The 22,804-nt window shown below is 41.0% G+C and overlaps 1 protein-coding gene across 1 annotated transcript in view; it reads right to left on the reverse strand.

The window, feature by feature from the left end:
• The window catches only part of ZDS (zeta-carotene desaturase), a 57,629-nt gene that overhangs the window by 7,485 nt on the left and 27,340 nt on the right, over positions 1 to 22,804 (reverse strand). Inside the window, exons 4-6 of the mRNA XM_088960715.1 lie at positions 9,750 to 9,822; positions 9,584 to 9,657; positions 688 to 792 (exon numbers count right to left, since the gene is read on the reverse strand). Coding sequence (XP_088816841.1) covers positions 688 to 792; positions 9,584 to 9,657; positions 9,750 to 9,822 — 252 coding nt within the window. The remainder of the gene's footprint in view (positions 1 to 687; positions 793 to 9,583; positions 9,658 to 9,749; positions 9,823 to 22,804) is intronic.

A 22,804-nucleotide genomic window follows, 5' to 3' on the forward strand; every position in this document is an offset into this window, starting at 1 on the left:
AACGAGAATTATGAGTCAAAAGAAAAAGCATAGGCATCTATGCAATTAATACACCCATTACAATACCTTAGAAATACAAGGAATTTTAGCAAAAAGGCTGTATACTCTAAAAGAATACCAATAATATGCTATGCTATACATATACAGCAAGGACAGTGCTGGAGAGAGTGTTAGATACACAATTTACACTGAAAATTGGAGTATCCAACAGAATAGAGCACTGTTGCACAGGTATCCTGGTATTGTAGCTAATTTGACAAAACAATAAGAGAAAGTGCACCTTGTGAAAGGTGACAATGTATTTCCTTTTCTAGATAAAAAGAATAAACATTAGAAAATAAAATAGCAGCCTGTTTGAGAAATGATGGATGCATTTGTAAAATTTCTTTCTGGTGTCTGTGTTGTCCTGGAGGATAAGTACAGTCCCTCACTGTATGGCTGGAACCCCCCATTCATTTTTTTTTCTATCAATAACACTTTCATTAATTCATCAGTAGAAAATTTACAAGTGGAAGACAAACACACTTATCTTCCAAGAGTCGCAAAGAACTTCAAGAAAGGAAAAAAGAAAATACAAAGATACAAAGACACTAATGTTACAGCTTAGCCCAAAACAAAGAATCCCTTTCTGCCCCTTGACGCGGCATCTTAGAGAGAGAGAGAGAGAGAGAGAGAGAGAATCCTTACATTATCCAAGTTCCTTATGTCCATCATTGCACCATCTGGATCAACAAGAGCCCGGACAACTGGACTTAGGGCAAGAGCCACAGCATTCCTTGCCTTATCATAAGTCTGCATTTAAGAAACATAATAGAAATTCATTATATGCATGTAAATGCAACCAAGAAACTTGGTCAACAAAGTTGATATCAGATATTCTACACCTAGTAAATAACAAGGTAAATAAAGGAAATATATGTTGATGTTGAGAATCTAGTATAATACAAGAAAAAGATAGTTGAAAGGAATAAGTGCATTAGCTAAGACAAAAATTCCCTAACAATCAAAATTGGTGAATCCAGGATACTTTTAACATAGTCTCATGCCATGCATATCCTCCATGTTGGAAAAATATCATACCAACACTGGTACAATGGATTTCTCCCTTGAGGTTTTTATATGGGGAAATACCCACACTGGTGCAATGGATTTCTCTCTTAGGGTTTTTATATAGGGAAATACCCTCTAGAACATTTCTAAAGCTTAAAGTTCAAATAATGGATGGAATCCAATAATAGATTGACTAGTTAGTTTCTGCTGTAAACTAGAACAAACAGTGTAGATTTATCAAATGTTGAGCATCAACAACAAGCATTATTGGCAGTGGCAACACTAAAATAGCAAGAGAGAATGTGTAAGATAGAGACAATGGGAGGACTAGAATCATTTTAGGATCCTAATAATTACTCCTAGGTGCTGGAAATCACTCACCAAGTCAACAAAAGCACCAGAGCAACAAGTTCCCTTCACTAAAAGTGGAAATCAAGCCTTAAAAAGGCCATTACCCAATGACAGTCTTGGTCCCAGCTATCTGGGGTCTTGGGAGGGTGGACTGGTTATGGTCCTAACCTTTAGCATTCTTTTGCACAAAGTGGCCGCTCTTGGACCTGAACCCATGTTCTCACACTAACTAGCCCGAGATTTTACCATTACAACAAGTAATGGCCCCTCAATAATGGAAATCAAGCAAGTCTTCTAATAGGTTGCTATAGTGGGAAGCCCAGCCATACTGGACTGGATTATTTTAATCAGTAACATGTCAATTTATTAGTATTAAGATTAAAAATAAAATGAATATACACAGAAGTGTTCCAAGCACCTTATAGAAGCTAGCATATACTACCCACTCTTCCACATTTATATTTTAATTTTCAACCTACAAGGCAACCTTGGAAGTCAACCCCAAAACCATTGGCTCCACCCACTCCTTGTCTTGCCAAAGCATCAACCATACAACTTGCTGATTACTGATTGGATCATCCACTTAAATCTTCTACCCAATTCCCCTACCAGTTTATTTATTTCCCCTATTGCATGCCTACAATCGATCCAAGGGCCTGCGCTGTTTCTGAATGCAGCAGCACATCACAACCTTGAATCTCCCTCTACCTCTATGTTGTTGTAATTTAGAAATTTTCCCAGTCTAAGTCCGTGTAACACAACCAACAATTCCACCCTTATGGAGTCTCCATAACCAATAGCACCCAAGAATAAGGCTAGTACATACCCATCATAGTCTCTAAAAAACCCCAAATCCCTGAACCTCCTGGATTTCCCAAACAGTGTTACTTGAAAAATTATAGAACTTCCACTGATAACAAAACTGAAAAAAAAGAAAAAACTGTAACTACCTATTCCATGAAACTTTAATAAGCAAATAATGGCTCTCAACAGAACTCTAACCATGATAAACCTCCTCACCAAAGGGGTGGTGCTGAACAGCTAATGCATTTTGTCTTTCATTCTTGGAATTGGCCCAGCATCTCCTACTTCATTGTGACTTCTCATTGCAAATATGGTGGCACTTCCTCAAGCTTCTCAGGCAACAATGGATCGTCCTCAATGATCTAGCAAGCCTTATGGATGATAAGCAACAAGCTGGAATCTTACTCTGTTTGCCACAGGCTGGTGCATATGGAAAGAGGGGAAATTTGAACTTTTATAGGAAACCCTGTAAGGTCAAAGCAGTAATTGGAGCCATTGAAAGAATGTAATTTCTTTGGTGTTAATCCTAAGAGATTTACAGTTTCTAATTTTCTTATTTCTCTAATGAGTAGGGTGCTATAATCTTTGTACCATGGGGGGGAAGCTTTATCATGTCTTCCTTCCACTCTTTCGCTTGAATTTTTGCCTTTGGCGTTTTTTTTTAATAAATCTTCTTTTAATTATTAGAAAACTAAACAATGACTGAACTAACAATTCCCAGTAGCTGGACCCCCACTATGTAAATAAAGTTTTAAAAAATACCCCTGAAACCTGGAAGAAAATGACAAACTAAAATGTCAACCCAAAATCACATAAACATGCCATATCAGAGCTTGTTGATTGGGCTGCTTCATTTAGAGCCAATCTTCAAAAGACTGGAATCCACAAGAAGTGATATTGTAGTAAAATGGAAATTCATGCAATAAATCCTTCAAGTTGTGGGAGGGACAGTTTATAAGTGAATAAAGCTTGTGCTTTATTGCACTAATATGTATTAAACTCTTAAACTTGTATGGTTTATTTTTTTTATCAATAACAGTAAAATTCATTAATTAAGAATAAGATTACAGAGGAGGGGAGCTAAAATATCTTAACTCCGCAAAAATGCCAACATACACCCAAAATAAAAGAACAAATACAACTGAGCCCAATAAACAGAACTCATATTCACCCCTTGCCTAGCTAAGTCACCTGCAAATGAATTTGTACTTCTCTTTACCCATGTGCATCGAACTTCAATGTCCTTAGTCAGCCATTTAAATTTCCTCTTTTCATTGTTGTAGTTCCAAAGCCTAGAGTTGTCTTCTTTTAGCCAGCTCACTACAGTCTCAGTCTCCTTTTTTTGATGAATGAATAAGTAGTTTTATTAAGGAGAACAAAAGAGAGAACAATCAGCCTTGGAGGATGCACGCTACCTCCCCTTTAAGGTGAGTATAGACCCAAGTCTTAACAAAAACAGAACAGAACTATAGATTATTCCTATATAAAGAAGCCCGAGAAACCCCTTGTTTGGCTAGAGAGTCTGCCAAAGCGTTTGCTGATATGCTAATCCACTGGAAGTTGACTGGCATATTCCTTGTGATCCATTTTACTTTTTTCAGGAGACCTCTGTAGCCCCAAACAGCACTGATCAGATTCAGCAGCCAACCCACTACCACCTTGGAGTCACCTTCTACTAGTAGGTTCATCACCCCAAGTTGGTTAGCAATTTGTAGGCCTTGTACAGCTGCAAATATTTCAGCCCTTGTTGAGTCTCCAACTCCCACTGGACCTGAGAATAAAGAGATAATGTTGTCATCCTTGTCCCCCAAAACCCCTCCAATGCCTGAGGGCCCTGGGTTGCCTTGGCTGCTACTATCAAAGTTCAGCTTTACAACCCCTTTTGGAGGAGGTGTCCACCTTACCTGTCTCCTAGTCTTCTTAGAGACTATAGATGCCACCATTACCCAACCCTTCCAAATGTCATCATAGGAATAATCCACAAATAAATCAGAAGTCTTTAGCCAAAAGATGGTTCTTGTTAAAATACTCTCCTTAACTTCCTCAAGACTCCATTCTTTTCCTTGGAATATTTTGGCATTCTGTTCTTCCCAAATAGTCCATACCGTAGCTGGTCTTATACATTTCCACATCAGTTTTCATCTCTTCGTTGGCCGCCAAAGGTTGAAGGAATAAAGAGCATTTTTACTTCAAAAAGCAAGTTCCACCTGCACCCAAATAAAGAGAATGCCTAAGTCCAAATATCTACAGCAAAGGAGCAAGATAGTAGCAAATGGTAACAGTCCTCATTCTGCACTTAACACATTGTGCACCAATTTGGGGATAGACACAAATAAGGTCTTTCTTCTGCAGGTTATCCAAAGTATTAATCTTACCATGATAAATCTCCTAACAAAAAGTAGTTATTTTGGAGGGAATAGGCCTAGAGCAAATTTCTTGCACTGGGAAAACCCAAGGGGAGGGAGAAGAGCAAAGGGACTTAAAAAAGGAAGCACAAGCAAAGGAGCCTTTCAACACCAAGGTCCAAACTCTTTTATCTGGGTTGAGGGGGTCCAAGCAAGCAAAATCCAACAACAATATAACTCTGAGACACAAACAGATTCCTCATCATTTAGGCCTCTACGAAACCCAAGATCCTAGGCAGGAAACAAAGGGAGAGCTAAGGGATGAAGAAACCTCAAAATAGGCTCCTTCTTAAAAAGGGAAATAGAATAAAGAGAGGGAAAAAGATCTTTTAAAAGTTGATTAACCACCCAAACATCAGAGTTACCTGAGCAAACATCATGCCTTACAAAGTTGAGGAGGAATTTAGGGAGAATGCTAGAAATTGCCTTCCAAGGAGTAGTGAGACGAGCCCGTTGAAATACCCCAACATCCCATCCAATTTCGGAACAGCCATGGACACTAGCCACCACTTCATGCCAAAGCCTCTCACTTTCCACAGGCCACCTCAAGAGCCATTTGCCTAAAAGAGCTTCATTTCTGTTAACTATGTTCCCTAATCCTAATCCTCCTTCCTTACAACAGCTAACTACCTCCCATATGATCTTTCTCTTCTCCTAGCTCCCATGAAAAGTTCCTCATTAGTTTTTCTGACCTTTTAGCTACCCTAGAGGGTATCCTAAAAACAGATAGAAAGTAAATAAGGAGACTAGCGAGTGTTAGACAATTGTATGCCCTTAGCTCCAATCAGAATGATGTACATTATGAATTTATTGTAAATGAATAAAGTACATATTTGATTCATGTTCCTGTGGTGTGTTTCTGTGTAATACCCTTAAACTGGACACTTATGAGACTCGTGTTAGTTTAGAATGTTCACAGCCATTGGATAAGTCTGGGGAGATATATCTTGCCAAGGCTGACACTGGTGTGCTGCCAATTGTTGGGGTGGCCTGTCTCAGCCGCCAGGGTGAGACCCAAGGCCCATGCAGTGTAGGATTAATTGAATCTTTGAACCGGACCAGATTTCCAGTATTGCCCTGGACCTTGGAGATTGATGGGCAAAACTGGAAAGTTACACCTAACCCCTAGACTCGATTATGATACTGCACTAGGTGTCGGATTGGGTTGTCTTTGATATGCCAATCAGTGAGATCCTTATCGGGGGTGATCACAGTGACAGGATCGGCCCCTTTGTCGGGCAAAGGTAATGATCGGGGATGCACTCTCTCTGATGGAAACCAAGACTGAGATTTGTTTTGCAAAATATATTTTAAATGAGATATAAAAGTATATATATTATGGTTTCCAAACGTTTGCAAAAGGTTTTAATTCCTAGGATCCATGTGAGTAGAGAGTGCAGCACTGTTCCTTGCAACCAAGGGAGAGGTCCTCTCTTGTCAGGCAGTGTTTGATCATTATGGGCTGAGAAGTTAAGTGTAAGACCATTTAGGGTAATACCTGATGGGTTAATCTTGCATCTGCCCACAGTCCCTGGGTGTTACAAGGTGGCTTGGCCCAGGGACCACTTAGAGTAAGTGTTGGGCCCATAGAGCCCATGTGATGGGTTTCGGGGGGTGCACTGTCCATAACAGTGTATTCGGCCAATCCTTGTAACAAAGGTTGGGCTGAACCCATGTGGCTGATGTGTAGATCAATGTTTGGGTCTCACGCCATACAAGGAAGCCCAGCTGGACAGCAGTTTGGAAGGCTAAGTGAGCACATAACCTTAATGGGCCTAAAGCCCATTTCGAACTGGGCTGATTTGATCAGTTAAATAAGGGGCGAATTCTGGGATTGGATTAGCAAATAGGATTGGGTCTTAACCCTATCCACTCAGAGAGTCCAGATCTAAATGTTATTCAGATCTGGAAACCTCCTAATGAGATTAGGAGAAGGCTGATCTAATCTGCAGATAAGATAAGGGTTTACCCTTATCACTTAAAGGGAATTCTTATCCAAATATGATTTGGATCAGCAACTCCTAATGGGATTAGGATCTGATCCCTTTAAAGTTATAAAAGGAGGAGGGGGCGACAGCCTTTAGTAGATATACATTCACATCCTCTTCAGAGCTAAAATCACAGAAGGAAGAATTCAGCAACCCTGCGAAATTCTTTCTTGCCGCCTCCTTCCTGCCACCGCCTCACCTGCCAGTTCGATCTCCAGTTAGGTGGGAGAAATCAAGATTGGATCTTGATATCAGTTTCTTGTGAAGGGACTGATAGGAAGCTGTGCTCACGTGTCGTCCTGTTGATTCTTGCGAAGGATCAGGTTCTTGGGAAGAACACTGCTGACTCTGCTCTATTCTGCACTGCGTCATCTTCAGTGGGAGCAATTTTTTGGTTCCTTCCTTGGGTGTGAACACCTCCATTGGGTGATATTATTTCTCCGTATCAGGTATATCCCTCTCCTACTACTTTTGTTCAGATCTAGTTCGGTTCTTGGTTCAAGATTGATCCTTGAAAAATATGATTTTTCTAAAATAGGGAATTCGATTCCCAGTAGGATGGACAAAAATTTTTGAAATTCGCCCATTCTATTCCGCAAGATTCGGGCGTCCATACGATGGATATCTCATCCCTTTAGCGAGAGTAGCTCTAATTAAGGCGACTCTTCCCCCCAATGAGATATAATTCTTTTCCCAAGCCAGTTGCCTTTTTTCAAACTTTTCCACCATAGGGTCCCAAAAATGACTCTCCTTTGGGTTAGCGCCTAGGGGAAGTCCTAAGTAGGTCAAGGGCCACTCGGAAATGGAACACTCTAAGCATACAGAAACACACTCCAGCTCCCTCTGATCTAAGTTTAGCCCCACCACACATCTCTTTTCAAGATTGATCTTTTAAGTTGGAAGCACTCTCAAAGAAAGAAACTAGGTTCTTCAAATTCTGCACTCTCACCACTTCAGATCCTTCACAAAAAATCATAATGTCATCTGCAAACTAAAGGTGGTTTACAGGGATTTGATTTCTTCCTATTCTCCAACCTCTTATTGATCCAGCCCTATCCCCTTCCAACAAAACCCTACTAAACACATCAACGATCAAAGTCTCCTTCTATGATCAGTTTATTGGCATTCAAATCTTTAAACCTCTGTACCCCTTCCAGAGCTGCTAATATCTCATCCCTCAAAGAATCTCCCACTCCAATTGGGCCAGAGAACATGGCTATCGCATTCCCTTTTTCATCCCTTATAACACCCCCTATACCCGAGGGCCCTAGATTGCTCTTGTTGCTGCCATCAACATTCAGTTTGATAAAACCGAGAGGTGAAGGGTTCCAATAGGAACTTGAGACCTTCCTGACTGAAGCTAAATTTGCAATTTCCTTCCATTTTCTTTAGCAAATTATCCACTAAGAATTCTGCAAACAGATCCAAAGTTTTCAACCAATGTATTACCCTTATATGAGTCACCTCTAACACTGCTTCCAAGCTTCTCCCATTTTCTGAGAAAATCCTTGAATTTCTTTCTTCCCAAAGGTCCAACATGCAACAGCCTTAACACATCTCCACATAATTCTTGCCCTTTTTGTTGGCCACTTGGAGGGCGGGGAAGTAAACAAGTTTGCACATTCGTCGGGAAAGTCCACTTACACTCAAACAAAGAAGTAAACCATTCCCAAAAGAGTTTGCAAATTGACAGGAAATTAGCAAGTGATAACCAGACTCACCAGCAGCTTTACAAAGGACACACCAATGAGGAGACAAATGTCTATTGGGCCTTTTTCTTTGAAGAAAATCTCATGTAAACTCTTCCCAGAAAGGCTTCCCAATAGAAACTTTCGACCTTCGAACTAACAGGTTGACACCACACCTCTTTGACAAGGAAAGACAAACCAAGAAGAACAGTCATTTATGTTAGGGCTTTAAAGAAAGAAGCACAAGTAAAGGAACCCAAAGGAGAGAGGGTCCAAATTCTACCATCTATCTTTATTGGCTCCAAGAAAACCCCATCAAGGATAGATAATAGGGTTAAGTTCCTGTCCAATTCTGTGTCTCTGATATCTCTTCTCGAACCCAAGTTTCAACCGAACCCAGATGTCGAGTTAGAGGGTACAAGGATAGTGGATACCAATTCATTCTTAAAGGTAGAGATAGCAAAGAAAGTCGGAAATTGGTCTTTAAAGGATAATCCCCAACCCAAACATGTTTCCCAAAATTAATGAGATTGCATGAGTGCAAATACCTGATCTAGGGAGAAAATAGAGGCAAAATGGATTGGATTGCTTTCTGGGGTGATGCCCTTGTAGTCCTAGCTAGAATCCAAAGTCCCATCCTTTCTCTGCAAGCCCATGAATACTATCCATTATCTTAGCCCACAACTTTTCTTTTTCTAATGAAAATCTCCATAGCCATTTCCCTAATAGAGCCAAGTTCTCTTCCTTATATTCCCAAATCCCAATGCCAATGCCAAGTTACTCCTACACACCACCTCCCACCCAACTCTATGGTCCTCCTCCTCCCCTGGCTCCCAAAGGAAGTCTCTCATTAGTTTTTCCATCTTACTAGCCACCCCTGCCAAAATCTTAAAACCCAACAAATAATAAACAAGCAAGTTAGCTAAGGCAGACCTAATTAGGGTGATTCTCCCTCCAAGAGATAGATAATTTTTCTTCCAAGAGACAAGTCTCTTTTCAAACCTCTCCAAAACCCTCTTTGAGGATTATCTCCCAAAGGTAGACCAAGGTAGTTTAAAGGCCAATTAGACACTACACACTCCAAAATGTCTGCACACTCAAGTATCTCCCCCTCCCCCAGATTTACTCCTACTATACAAATTTTCTCAAAATTCACTTTAAGATTTGATATTTACTTAAAAAGTTATATAGTAAGCTTCAACCTTGTGTGGTTTGATTGATTATACTACCTTTTGTTATCAAATCAATTATAACAATAATAATAACTATATTCAGTGGCATATATGGGATGAGTTACCTTAAGCTGATTTGTTGCCAAAAAAGCACGGATTCCATGTATTGGTGCTCCAACCGGAAACCGAAAATCAAGCTCTGCAAAGGAAATCCAAGATACACATAGGAAAGTTAGAAGAAAGCAATACACTGCAGTAAAATCTGATTACTCACTAAGAATAAAATCATACCTCCAATTTGGCCCCCTTTATTTACAAAAGTATGAGTATGATCCTTAACAAGAAGATTTCTATCTGCACCCACCTGTATGGTGCTACTTTCAGAAGTGCCATAGCAAATTTTATTCATGAGAAAAATCAAAATCTTCTTCACAGAGTCATCCGTGGAAATAAATGAAGGCAAAATAATCCTGGTGTGCAGCTTGATTGTGAATATTATATCAGAGGAATCCCCTGATCAAGTATTATTGAGGAACGACTCCAATTACAAGCTCCAATAAAATGAAAGAGACAATTTCAATCAGATATGACCATAGTTGTCAAAGCATAACCTAAGCAATAAGATGGATTTGGTACAGGAAGGTTGGTGGGGAAAATATATGCAAGGACAACCTGACCAATGATGTGCTCATCTAGATCTAAAGCTCATTGTTCAGCCACCCTCTTGAAAGTTGAAACTTCCATGGATTCCTCAGTTGTTCTTAAAATTGGGGTTTAACTGTGAAGCTGCAAGATATTAATAATTTTATTAGTTCCAACTTGCAACCTATGATACCCAGATACCTGTGCAGTGGTGCCATATCATGCTCGACACTTCAATTTTTAGTGTAAATTTTGTATCTGATACTGTAACCAACTGTTCCCTTGCCATATCCAGGTAACATAGCTTGCAACTGAACTCAACACAGCTTTAATCCCAACCATTTGGAGGTGGCCACATTAATCATGCCGCAGCTTCAGCCATTGTGCTCTATCAAGAGAACCATAAAAATCTCCCTTCTTTTTCATATTTTTGGTGGGGGAGGGGTGTTGGCTGACGGAGAACCTAATTGTTGCTTTTGCTAAGATGATGCGATACCTGGAAACCTCAAATAACACCTTCATAATATAAGTTTTCTCAAAAATGGTTTGTTTTCAAAACAAGAACATATGGTTATTAGTTAGACCAAAAATTAATATGTTCACCTCCTTCCCTTGCTTTTTTTCAGGCTAAGGACCTGTAGGATTGTTCACCTCCTAAAACTAATATTTTCTGCTTGGAAGTGGCCTTGAAAATTATTAATACATGTGAAATGCCACAAAGGAGATAGAAAATCTGGTTAATCTCCCCTCATGTATGAGTCCTTTTCCTAAAGAATAGTGAAGACATTAATCATCTTTTCCTGTCTTACACTCTTACTGCTTTAGTGCAGTTTTATGGAACCACTTTTTCCCTATGTTTGGCAATTCTTCTAAACCCCTGCATGATGTAATAAAACTATTTAATAATCAACTTCTCCAAAACATGAATAAGAGGGGAAGAATTTTGTGGAGGTGTACAAGGGCAATGGTTCTATGGAATGAATGGGATGAGAAAATGCTAGAATGTTTGAAAACAAGAGGCAGAGGCTTCATACATTATCTAGCCTATTTCAGTTAGAGTAGCACATTCGGTTACCACAAGAGACGAGTTCAAAGGTGTCTGAATAGACTCTAAATTAAGGGGATCTGGGGATGGAAGCAGATAACATTCACAGCTCGACCAAGGCGGCAGATAGTGTGGATGGCAGCTGAAGAAGGAAGAACTAAGCTCAACTTGATGGGTGTTTCCTCAGAAACCCAAGGGAATCAAGGATAGAAGATGTTTTCAGAGACCACACAGGACAAATTTGTTAAGTTATTCAGGTTACATCAGAGCAGGTATATTTCTAAGGGCTGGACTGATGGCACTTCTTCAATGATTGAAATTTGCATCCATGTCAACCCAGTATAATTTTGTTGTGGAAGAGGCAGGCAGGCAGGAATTAGAGTGAGGAATACCTAGCCCGGGGAATAACTTGAATTTGGCATAGCATCGCATCTTCTTGCTTGTTTGCTTTTTGGGTCAGCATAAAAGGATGTACCAAGTAGTTAGTAGTCTACTAGTGTATTTGATTCCTGCCATTCCTTTCTTGTCAAGGTTCATAATCTTAACGAAATCTGCTTCTGTTAGTAATAAAAAACGCTATGTTCCACAAAATGCCCCAATTTATTATGAACTACATATAGTTTCACATAAGATGTTTGTATAGCATTTTTCTGTTTCTTCTTTTTTCTTTCTTTCTTTTTCTTTTCTTTGGTAAACAGTATTCCTTAAGGAGGAGAAGAAAGAGTCTAAAAGATACAATGGCTAAAAAAACAAAAAGGAAGGGGCAGAAGAAGAGTCAGAAAAGAGAGAAAGCCACATGTCAATAGGAGAGTAAAAGGAAGGTCTTAGGAAAGACACCAAAGAGGAGAAAGAAGCTGAGTGAGGTGGAGAAGCTCAGGTGTGGAGTGGACTATGATAAAGGTGGCATCAGAAGGAAGGGAAGAAAATTGGATTAGGTGGGAGCCTTAGGTAGGGGGTTGTTTGAAGGTTTGATTTCATGATGAAGATAATTAGTTGGAATGTAATAGGTTTGGGGAGTTCAAGGAAAAGAAGACTGATCAGGGAAGTATTTAGAAAAGAGAGACCAAACATTGTGCTATTCCAAGAATCAAAGCTTTTCGAAGTAGATAAGAGATGGGTCTGGGCTTCTAGAGGACTAAGTTGGACTTTTGCACAATCTTAGGGGGGCTCGGGGGAATTCTGACAATCTAGAAAAATGAAGAGTTGGACTGCTCCAAAGAATTAATTGGTAGCTCCACAATTACAACAAAATTTAGGAGACAGGATGGATTGGAATGGGCACAAACAAATGTTTATGGTCCAAATTCGTACAGGGAAAGGGAGGAGCCTTGGCAGGAGCTTGCAGCTATAAGAGGATTGTGGGAGGGTCTGTGGATTTTGGATGGTGATTTTAATGTGACTAGATTTGTCTCTGAAACAAACAACCCCAACCATAGGATTACCTCAAGCATGAGGAAGTTCAACCAATTTGTGAACTCCTTTGAGTTAAGGGAGTTGCCAATGCTACAAGCTAATTTCACTTGGTCTAACTTTCAAGAAGAGCCCCTCTTCTGTAAGTTAGATAGGTTCCTTCTCTCTTCAGATTGGGAGGAATTTTGGAAAGGGCTGGCTGTAAGAGCTCTACCTAGAACTATGTAGGATCATTTCCCAATTAGACTGTCACAAGAAAGATTGGGAGGTTCATGCCCATTTAAATTTGAAAATATGTGGCTGCTCCACCTGGAATTTAAAAGGAAAGTAAAAGATTGGTGGGATTGGAAAGGTTATAGAATCTATAAGAAACTATAAAAGCTGAAAGCTAGGATTAAAGATTGGAATAAAGAGGAATTCGGTAGAGTTGAAGAAAAAAAGGAGACCATCATTAAAAGGATTCAAGATTTAGACCTAGTGGAAGCTTGTGGAAGTATGAGGACAACAGAGAGGGAGAAGAGATGGAGGTTAAAAGTTGAACTAGAGGGATTCCTTAGAAGAGATGAAACAATTTGGAGACAGGAATCAAGATGCAAATGGCTGAAAGAAGGGGATTGTAATACAAGATTTTTTTCATAACTTGGCAAGTGGAAAGAAAAGGAAGAATACGATAAAAAGTCTGGATTGGAATGGAGAAGTGCTGACTAGTGAAGAAGATATTGCAACAGTCCTAGTTAAGCATTTTAAATCCATTTTTGACAGCCCTGGTAGTGTGAGAGAGCCTCTAGTTGATTTTGAATGGAAGATGGGTGATAGAGAATTGATGGAGTCCTTGGAGAGACCTTTTGAGAGTCGGGAGATAAAAGTGGCCCTTTTCTCTATGGATAGGTCAAAAACCCCAAGTCCAGATGGCTTTACAATAGCCTTTTATCAAGATTGTTGGGACATCTTAAGGGAGGACTTGATGGAGATATTCTCAGAATTCTTTGAAAGAGGGAAAATTAATTTGGGTGCAAAATAGACTTTTTTAGCTTTGATCCCTAAGAAGGTGGGTGCACGCCATCCTAAGGATTTTAAACCCATTGGCTTGATTGGGAGCATGTATAAGTTAATTTCAAAAGTTCTTTCCTTGAGAATTAAAAAAGTACTCCCATCTTTAATATCACCGAATCAAGGGGCTTTCGTAGCAGGGAGACAAATCACTGACCAAATCCTTATTGCTAATGAGTGTGTGGATTACAGGAAAAGAAAAGGTGAAAAGGGCTTGATTTGTAAACTTGACCTAGAAAAAGCCTACGACTTGGTAGATTGGGACTTCTTGTTGGATGTTTTGAAAAAAGAGGTTTTAGAGAGAGGTGGTGTAATTGGATTAAAGGTTGTATAACTACTTGCCACTATTTCATATTGGTTAACAGTGTAACTAGAGATTTCTTTCATGCTAAAAGAGGTCTCAGACAAGGAGACCCTTTGTCCCCCCTTCTTTTTTACTCTGGTAGCGGATGTTTTGAGTGTGTTGATAACTAGGGCTGACTCAAGAAATTTAATCAATGGTTGGAGAATTAGGACACATCAAGTGATAGTCACACACTTACAATTTGCAGATGATATCATCTTTTTTTGTGAAAGGGAACCAGAGGAAATGGAGAATTTGAAGCTCTTAGTGACACACTTCGAGAGGGTTTCTAACTTGAAAGTTAATTGGAATAAGAGCTGTGTAGCGGGATTAAACCAGCAGGAAGGAGAGGTGATACCTATGGCAACATCTCTACGTTGTGGGGTAAGTGATTGGCCTATGGTTTGTTTGGGTTTACCCTTAGGGGGAAACCCTAGATTAGAGAGTTTCTAGCACCCAGTTTTTGAAAGATTCACAAAGAAACTAGCAGGATGAAAGAGAAATCACATCTCACTAGGGGGCAGAATCACTCTAATCAAGCCTACTTTGGCCAAGCTACCAGTTTATTTCTTATCCACATTCAAGCTTCCTGTAAAGATAGCAAGTCAAATTGAAAAGTTGATGAGGGATTTTCTTTGGGAACCGGGTGACTCAAAAAAGGATCACCTAGTGAAGTGGGAAGTTGTCACTAGGAGGTGAGAGGACGGGGGCTTAGGCATTGGTAATATTTAAGGAACCTAGCCTCCTTGTTAGGAAAGTGGTTATGGAGATTTCCCTTAGAGCAGGAGAGTTTGTGGCATAAGGTGGCGGTAAGCATTTATGGGTTGGAAGCAAATGGATGGGATGTTGGCGTCAACCCCAGGCCCTCTCACCACTCCCCTTGGAAAGCAATCATTGGAGTCCTACCTTCTTTTCAACCTTTCATAAGGTATGATGCTTGCTCAAGTAACAAAGTTCTGTTTTGGGAGGTTACTTGGGAATGCTCCTCTCAAGGACAGTTTCCCAGTTATGTACTCTCTTTCGTTAAACAAATTGAAAGTCATTTCCTCTGTTTGTGTGAATGAGAGTTCTTGGGATCTGGGACTAAGGAAAGGATTGAGAGACTAGAAGTGGCCTCAATGGACGAGTTGTTCTCTCTTTTGGGTACAGTTCTCCTAGATCAGTCTTGCCCAGATACTAGAATTTGGTCAGAATCCCCCTCAGGGTTTTTCTCTTGCTCTTCTTTTTCCAATGCTTTACTTGGTACTGATGTTGTTCCTACCCCTTTCCCTGCAAAACAAGTATCTGCTACTCCTATTCCACCAAAGGTAAGGGCTTTCTGTTGGGAAGTGGTTCTCCAAAAGGCCAATACTTTGGATGTACTTCAAAGAAAATGGAAAGGCTGGTGCCTTTCCCCTCATGGTTGTTGCCTTTGCCTGTAGAATGGAGAAGCAGTAGCTCATCTGTTTATTTCCTGTCATTTTACTTCTTGTATTTGGGATTGGTTCTCCTCTCTCTTTGGTTGTAGGTGGACTCCTCCTTCGTTTGTGCGGAACCTTTTCGATTTTAGCTTCTTCCAGATGCCAAAAAAGAGAGGCAGGGTGATGTGGAAAACAACAAGAGCAGCTGTATTATGGTCAGTGTGGGAGGAGAGAAATAAAGGACTTTCTAAGGACAGGAAAAAACCAAGGAAACACTTGTAGAGGGCATCACTTCCAGGATCATACATTGGCTTAAAGCTTTGGACCTTTTTAATGACTTTTCTTTCTCTGACTTCACTAGAGGATGGAGTGCCATAGCTGGTTCCTCATCTTTCTACCCATCAATTCAGGAAAGTTGGACCCACACCGCCTTGTTCTAAAGTGAAACTAAATTTTGATGGAAGCTCTATTGGCAACCTGGGCCCCTCGGGAATAGGGGGTGTTTTCAGAGATGAGGGAAGTAGAGTGCTGGCCCTGTATTCAGACCCTATAGGGGTGGGAGACTCCCTGAGAGCAAAAGTTTTTGCTTTACTCCAAGGTCTCAAATTGGCAAAGCATTGCAGATAGCAACAAATAGAAGTGGAGAGAGACACCAAACTGGTAATAGGCTGGCTGCAATCTAGAAGCTTGGGCACGTGGCTTTTCAGACATCAGCTAAGGGAAATCTCAAGCTTAGAAAGGGAGATTGTGGTCAGATTTATTTGGGCAAGAAGATCAGCAAATGGTATGGCTGATGCTTTAGCAAAGTGTAGAGAGAATGGGCCGAATGGCCATAGGTTGTTTTGTTTATCTATTTATTTATGTTTTATGCTGTTAATGGGCCTTTCTTATGTTATGTTTACTTAAGTTAATCGCCCAATTAAGGGCCTCTCTGTAAATATTGTAAATTATGTTTAATGAAAAGGGATTAGGGAAGAGAGGATTCATTTGAAAGTTTACTCTCTAAACCCTATTTGTCGCCATCTTCTTCCTCTTCTTCTTCTTCTCTCCTCTTACTTTCTCTTTTCAACTGATTTATAACACCTTTTCACACCTTTTTATTTAGTCTGTTTATTTCAAAAGACTGTTTTTCTTCTTGGTATCAGAGCGGGCTCTCCTTTTTTCTTTCTTCTCTTCTTTTTTCCCATACACAATGTGTATGGAGAGCTGAATCAAATGAGTGATTGAAGATCTTTTCGTAGTCCAGTTGTTAGTGGATTTTTGGAGAAAAGAATGCTGTCTTTGTCATCATTCTGACAGTCCCTGGTGTTTTGCCCAAAAACCCTAATTAACTGGAGAGTTATGCTTGCGAGCCCCACAGGGAGCTTCACCTTGGCGCTCAATGTTTGAAGGGGTCCTTGTTCTTCCTAATGAAGATCGATTCAAGCATCTTGGTGTTCTATGAAGTCTACAAGGAGCAGCTGGTGTTTTCAATTTTCTCCCGGTTCCAGCTAAGACGCAGTTGACAGGTTTGACTATATAGAGGTTGGTTCTCAGTATCTATTTTTTCTTGTCTTCCTTGCTTGTCAATTGAAGTTGTTAGAAGTTCTTTTGGAGTGTTTTAAGAAGATGGATACCTTGGGAGTTGAAAACAAGTGTGTTGCTGAATCCGGACAGGTTCCGGGAGCTCCTGTTGACTCTCTATTGGCTGTGACAACAGTCAAGCTAGATGGAACCAACTATCTGGCAATGGTCACAATCAGTAAAAATTCATGTCTGTAGAAAGTGGAGGTATATTTACAGGAGCAAGAAAGCTCCTCCGGAAGATGATCCATCTTATGAAAATTGGATGCAAGAAAATTATACCGTCATTGGATGGTTAGTGAAGAAAACTGAAGAGAACAGACCTTGAGAGTTCGGCAATGAGGTTTTTAAGAGTGAGAGTTTCGAACATAACTCCCTCTCAGCACCCTAACACTATTTTATTAAGATAAATTTGAATAATTACAAGGAGGCCCTTAGTTGGGCAAGAAATTACAAAGAACATAACATAGAAAGGATGGGCCCGGAATAAGGACCATTACAGAAAAGAACATAAACAGTAAGAAAGAATAAACAGCCTATGGGCCATTCGGCCCATCTTCTATACACTCCCCCTCAAGCTGAGCATAGATGTCAATCATGCCAAGCTTGCTAGTATCATGTTGAAGTTTTGCCTTGGGAATGCCTTTGGTGATAAAATCCGCCAACTGTCCTTCAGATGAGATGAAAGGAAGACATACTTCACCCGAAGAGACCCATTCTCTAATGAAGTGCCGAACAACTTCAATATACTTAGTTCTATCATGTTGCACTGGATTGTGAGCAATGTTGATGGCAGCCTAATTATCACAGTACAACATCATTGGCTTGTCATGTTCAACCCCAAGTTCCTTCATCAATGATTTTAGCCATAATAGTTCAGAAACTCCATGTGCCATGGCCCTGTATTCTGTTTCAATTGAAGACCGAACAACAACCGATTGTTTTTGCTTTTCCAAGAAACAACATTACCAGCCACCAAGCTGCAATACCCAGAAGTAGATCTTCTGTCATCAATGTTTCCGGCCCAGTCAGCATCGGTGTAGGCTTTAAGTTTCATATGACCATGCTTGACAAACAGAATTCTCTTTCTTGGGGATCCCTTCAAATAACATAGGATTCGCTCTGCTGCTGCCATATGAGTGACTCGGGGAGTATGCATGAATTGGCTAATGCAAATGACTGCATATGCAATATCTAGCCGAGTCATGCATAGGTACAGAAGTTTCCCAAGAAGTCTCTGGAAGATTCCTTTGTCTTCTAACAATGTCCCATCTGAGGCAGAGAGTTTATGACTCATATCAATAGGAGTAGCAACTGGTCTAGCACCCATCTTTCCAGTTTCAGAGAGCAAGTCAAGAACATACTTCCTTTGGGAGATAAGAATCCCATCCTTGGATCAAGCAACTTCTATGCCGATGAAGTATCTCAGTTCCCCCAAATCTTTAATCTCAAACTTTGTATGGAGGAAAGATTTTAGATCATGAATTCCTGAAACATCATTACCAGTCACTACAATATCATCAGTAGAAGATCAAGACTGTAACCAGTCTTGAATCCTAATAGGTTTTAGGTTTACAAAACAGAAGAAAAATGAGAGAAAGGAGAAGGAATAGAAGGGAAACAGGAGAACACAAGGGGTTGAAAGGAGGGACAGATTCTAACAGATCTGCCGCCACCACTCTCTTACTATTTATAGGTTATGTTCAGTACATAATGGAAAGGACAGATCTGCCCTTAGTACTTACATGATAAATAAAGTAAATAAAAACTGAAATAAATAACTAAATACACAAACTGACTCAAACTGACACTACTATAACTGAAACAAATAACTACACATGTTGTCCTACGAACACAGTGGGGACCACTGCTGTGGGGCCCACATCAGTGTTCTCTACACTCCCCCTCAAGTTGGGAGTAGATATCTATCATTCCCAACTTGGATAGGTCTGCCTCTAACTTCTTCCTTGGTACAACCTTGGTGAGGATATCTGCGAGCTGCATATTAGATGTGATGTACGGAAGACACACTTCTTGTGATATGACCCTCTCTCGCACAAAATGTCGATCAACTTTGATATGTTTAGTTCTGTCATGCTGCACTGGGTTGTGGGCTATATTAATAGCTGCCTGATTATCACAATACAGCATTAAGGGCTTTTCATAGTCAATACCCAACTCTTCAAGTAGTGACCTCAGCCATAAGATTTCAGCCACTCCGTTAGCCATTGACCTGTATTCCACTTCAGCATTGGAGCGGGAAACAACACTCTGCTTCTTACTCCTCCAAGAGACAAGGTTACCTCCCACAAGGGCACAATATCCAGAGGTAGACCTTTTGCCATCAACACTCCCAGCCCAATCGGCATCTGTATAGACTTTCACCCTCATGTGATTATGCTAATATTCTCTCTGCTGCAAGAAGATGAGAAGTTCTAGGGGGAGTGCATGTACTGGCTAACAACACTAACTGCATAACTGATATCTGGCCGAGTGAGACAGAGATATAGGAGCTTTCCAACCAACCTTTGGAACATAACTTTGTCTTCAAGAGGCTCCCCGCCCTCTGCACTAATCTTGTGATTTTGTTCAATGGGTGTATCAGTCGGCCTAACACCCAACTTTCCAGTTTCCGCCAACAGATCTACAACATATTCTCTGAGAGATAAAAATCCCCTGCTTGGATCTAGCAACCTCAATACCCAAAAAGTACCGTAGTGCACCAAGATCCTTCACCTCAAACTCTTGATGAAAGAGCTGTTTAAGGGACTCAATCTCATGGCTGTCATTTCCTGTCACCACAATATCATCAACATATATTGCAAGTAATGTCAGAGAGGACTCCACCCCCTTGATGAATAGTGTATGATCTGACTGGACCTCTACATAACCAAACTTTCCAAAGGTTAATCTGAACCTATCAAACCAAGCTCTAGGTGACTGCTTCAAACCATACAATGCCTTGTTCAGTCGGCAAACCTTCTTACCTGTCTCTGTATCATAGAATCTAGGAGGCAACTGCATATAGACCTCTTCCTGTAAGTCTCCATTCAGAAAGGCATTTTTAACATCCATATGGAACAAGGGCCAAGAATGATTTGCTACAAGGGATAACAGAACTCGGATGGTGGTCATCTTGGCTACTGGGGCAAAGGTCTCCAAGTAATCTATACCATAAGTCTGAGTAAACCCCTTTGCAACCAGCCGGGCTTTGTACCTTTCAATAGAGCCATCAGCATTATGCTTCACAGTGAACACCCATCTGCATCCCACCGGTTTCTTTCCTTTTGGTCGGTCAATCAGTGCCCAAGTATTATTCTTCAACAGGGCATCCATTTCGACTTGCATTGCATCTTTCCATTCTGGAACTGATAAGGCTTCTTGCACTGTTCTTGGAATAGGAACATCGGCAATGGAAGTGAGATAGGACCAATAAGATGGAGATAGACGATCATAGGATAAGAACTGTGAGATGTTGTGAGCTGTAGAAGTGGTGCAATGTCGTTTCCCTTTGCGAATGGCAATAGGGAGATCAAGGTCATCCACAAGAGGGGAAGTGGCAACAGTGGGAGGTGTCTCAGTAGGCTCTGGATCCGGAGCTATAGAAGGAACTGGAGCTGGCCGGGACTGCCGATGACTAGGATCAACCTGCCTGCATCGCTTGTGATAGACTCCCAACTCCTGCTCCCTCTGACCACCCTCACCACTACAGCCTTCATTACCTAGTGGAATAGGTAAAGGAACAGCCCCACTTCCACTCTCACTGCTCTCCCCCTGAGAAAAGAAACTCAAAACAGCCCCACTCTCACTACTCTCCCCCTGAGGAGAAACCCTAGGATAATAGGGTGTCTCCTCAAAGAAGGTGACATCCATGGAGACAAACCTTTTCCCTGAAACCAGATCATAGCAGCAACAACCCTTTTGAGTTTGTGCATAACCGAGGAAAATGCATTTGGAGGCCTTAGGTCCAAACTTGGAATGATGAGGCCCGAGAAGCTGAACGAAACAGGTACAACCAAAGGTTTTAAGGGGAACAATGAACAACTCCTCGTCTGGGTATAAAAGAAAAAAAGGGGTTTTCATATCAAGAACCTGGGAAGGAACTCGATTAATGAGATAAACTGCCGTGAGGATAGCATCACCCAAGAAGCGAATAGGTGCATTGGAGGTAAACATAATGCTTCTAGCCACGCCCAAAATATGCCTATTATGCCTTTTAGCAACGCCGTTCTGCTGTGGTGTATAAGGGCAAGTGCTCTGGTGAATAACTCCATGGCTAAGAAGGTAGGAGGTCAATGGCTGAGCAAAGTATTCCTTTGCATTATCAGATCTAAGGACTTTGATTTTGACCCCAAACTGAGTGAGAATCATCTGATGGAAGTTTTGGGTCAGAGCAGGAACCTCATCCCGAGAACGCATAAGATAGACCAAAGAAAAAACGGGTATGGTCATCAACAAACTGTTGAAAAATATCTGTACCCACCCATAGAAGAGATATGATATGGCCCCCAAACATCAGTATGCACAATATCAAAAGATGAATTACTCCTTTTATTATTTAAAGAATAAGAGGTTCTACAATGTTTGGCAAACTCACAACTCTCACACCGCAACTTTGATAACTCAACAGACTCAAATAAAGCAGGAAACAAACTCTTCAAAGACTTAAAAGACAAATGACCTAATCGGTTATGCCAAAGCATAACCGGACTCACAGACTGGGAAACAAAAGACTTCTTATCCACTGACTCCTCCCGACGAGAACTCTCTCCAAGCAAATAGATCCCGTTCGTCTCACGACCAGTCCCAATCACCTTCCTCGTCTCCAAATCCTGAAAAACACATCGGTCAGGGAAAAAGGTTACTGAACAATTCACGTGTTTGGTAATACTACTAACTGAAAGCAGGTTAGTATCAAGCTTAGGAACATGCAAGACAGAAGATAAAGAGATAGTATCCGATAGCTTCATGTCCCCCTTGCCCGAAATGGGAACAAGAGAGCCATCAACAATGGATACTCTATCTCGGCCAGAGGACAAGTGATAAGAAGTGAATGATGGCAACCTAGTCATATGGTCGGATGCACCTGAATCTATTACCCAGCAGTGGTCAGTATTACCTGGAGTTGAAGCATGGTAAGCTGAGGCTCGAGTACCTGAATGTGCAAATGCAGATGTGGCAGGAGCTGATGGTGACTAAGATGGCTGAGCTGAACTCCCAACTTCCTTTTCCAACTGTATGAGGGCAGCCCGAACAGTAGCTAAAGTCTCTAGGGATGTGCTTGATGAGAATGCTGAATCAGTGTTCACGGCCACATGAGCATTACCCTTCTTATTTCTTAGTTTTGCTGGGATCAAGTGGGGATGTAGCTTCCAACAAGTATCTTTTGTGTGCTTGGGTTTCTTGCAATGTTCACATACCAGATCCCGCTTATCTTCCTTCTTCCGATCCCTTTCTGGATCACCCCCTGGCTTAGGTTTAATAGCTGCCAAGGCTGGGAAAGGGGGCTGAGGCTGCATCATGACTTTCCTCCTGGCCTCTTCACTATGCCCGGGGAGTATGCTTGAGAAAGGGTCACACCATCTCTTGTCAATATCTGTTGTCGCACAATGTCATATTCCGAATTCAAACCAGCCAGAAACTCAAATACCCTATTCGTCTCGACTTGCTTTCTATGAGTCTGTGCATCTTTGGGACTCTCCCACTCAAGGGTCTCTAGATGGTCAATCTCATGCCACAAGGATTTCAAGGTAGAGAAGTAGACAGAAACTGGCTTCTCTCCTTGTTTAAGGTTTTCACCTCACATTTCAGTTCATAGGCTCTGGCAACATTAAGGGGTTGGGAATAGGTTTCTTTCACAACATCCCATATCTCTTTGGCTGTCTTTGCCCAC

Source organism: Nelumbo lutea, chromosome 1, assembly GCF_056320005.1.
Source record: "Nelumbo lutea isolate HS-2025 chromosome 1, American lotus-T2T, whole genome shotgun sequence".
In the NCBI taxonomy this organism is placed as follows: domain Eukaryota; kingdom Viridiplantae; phylum Streptophyta; class Magnoliopsida; order Proteales; family Nelumbonaceae; genus Nelumbo; species Nelumbo lutea.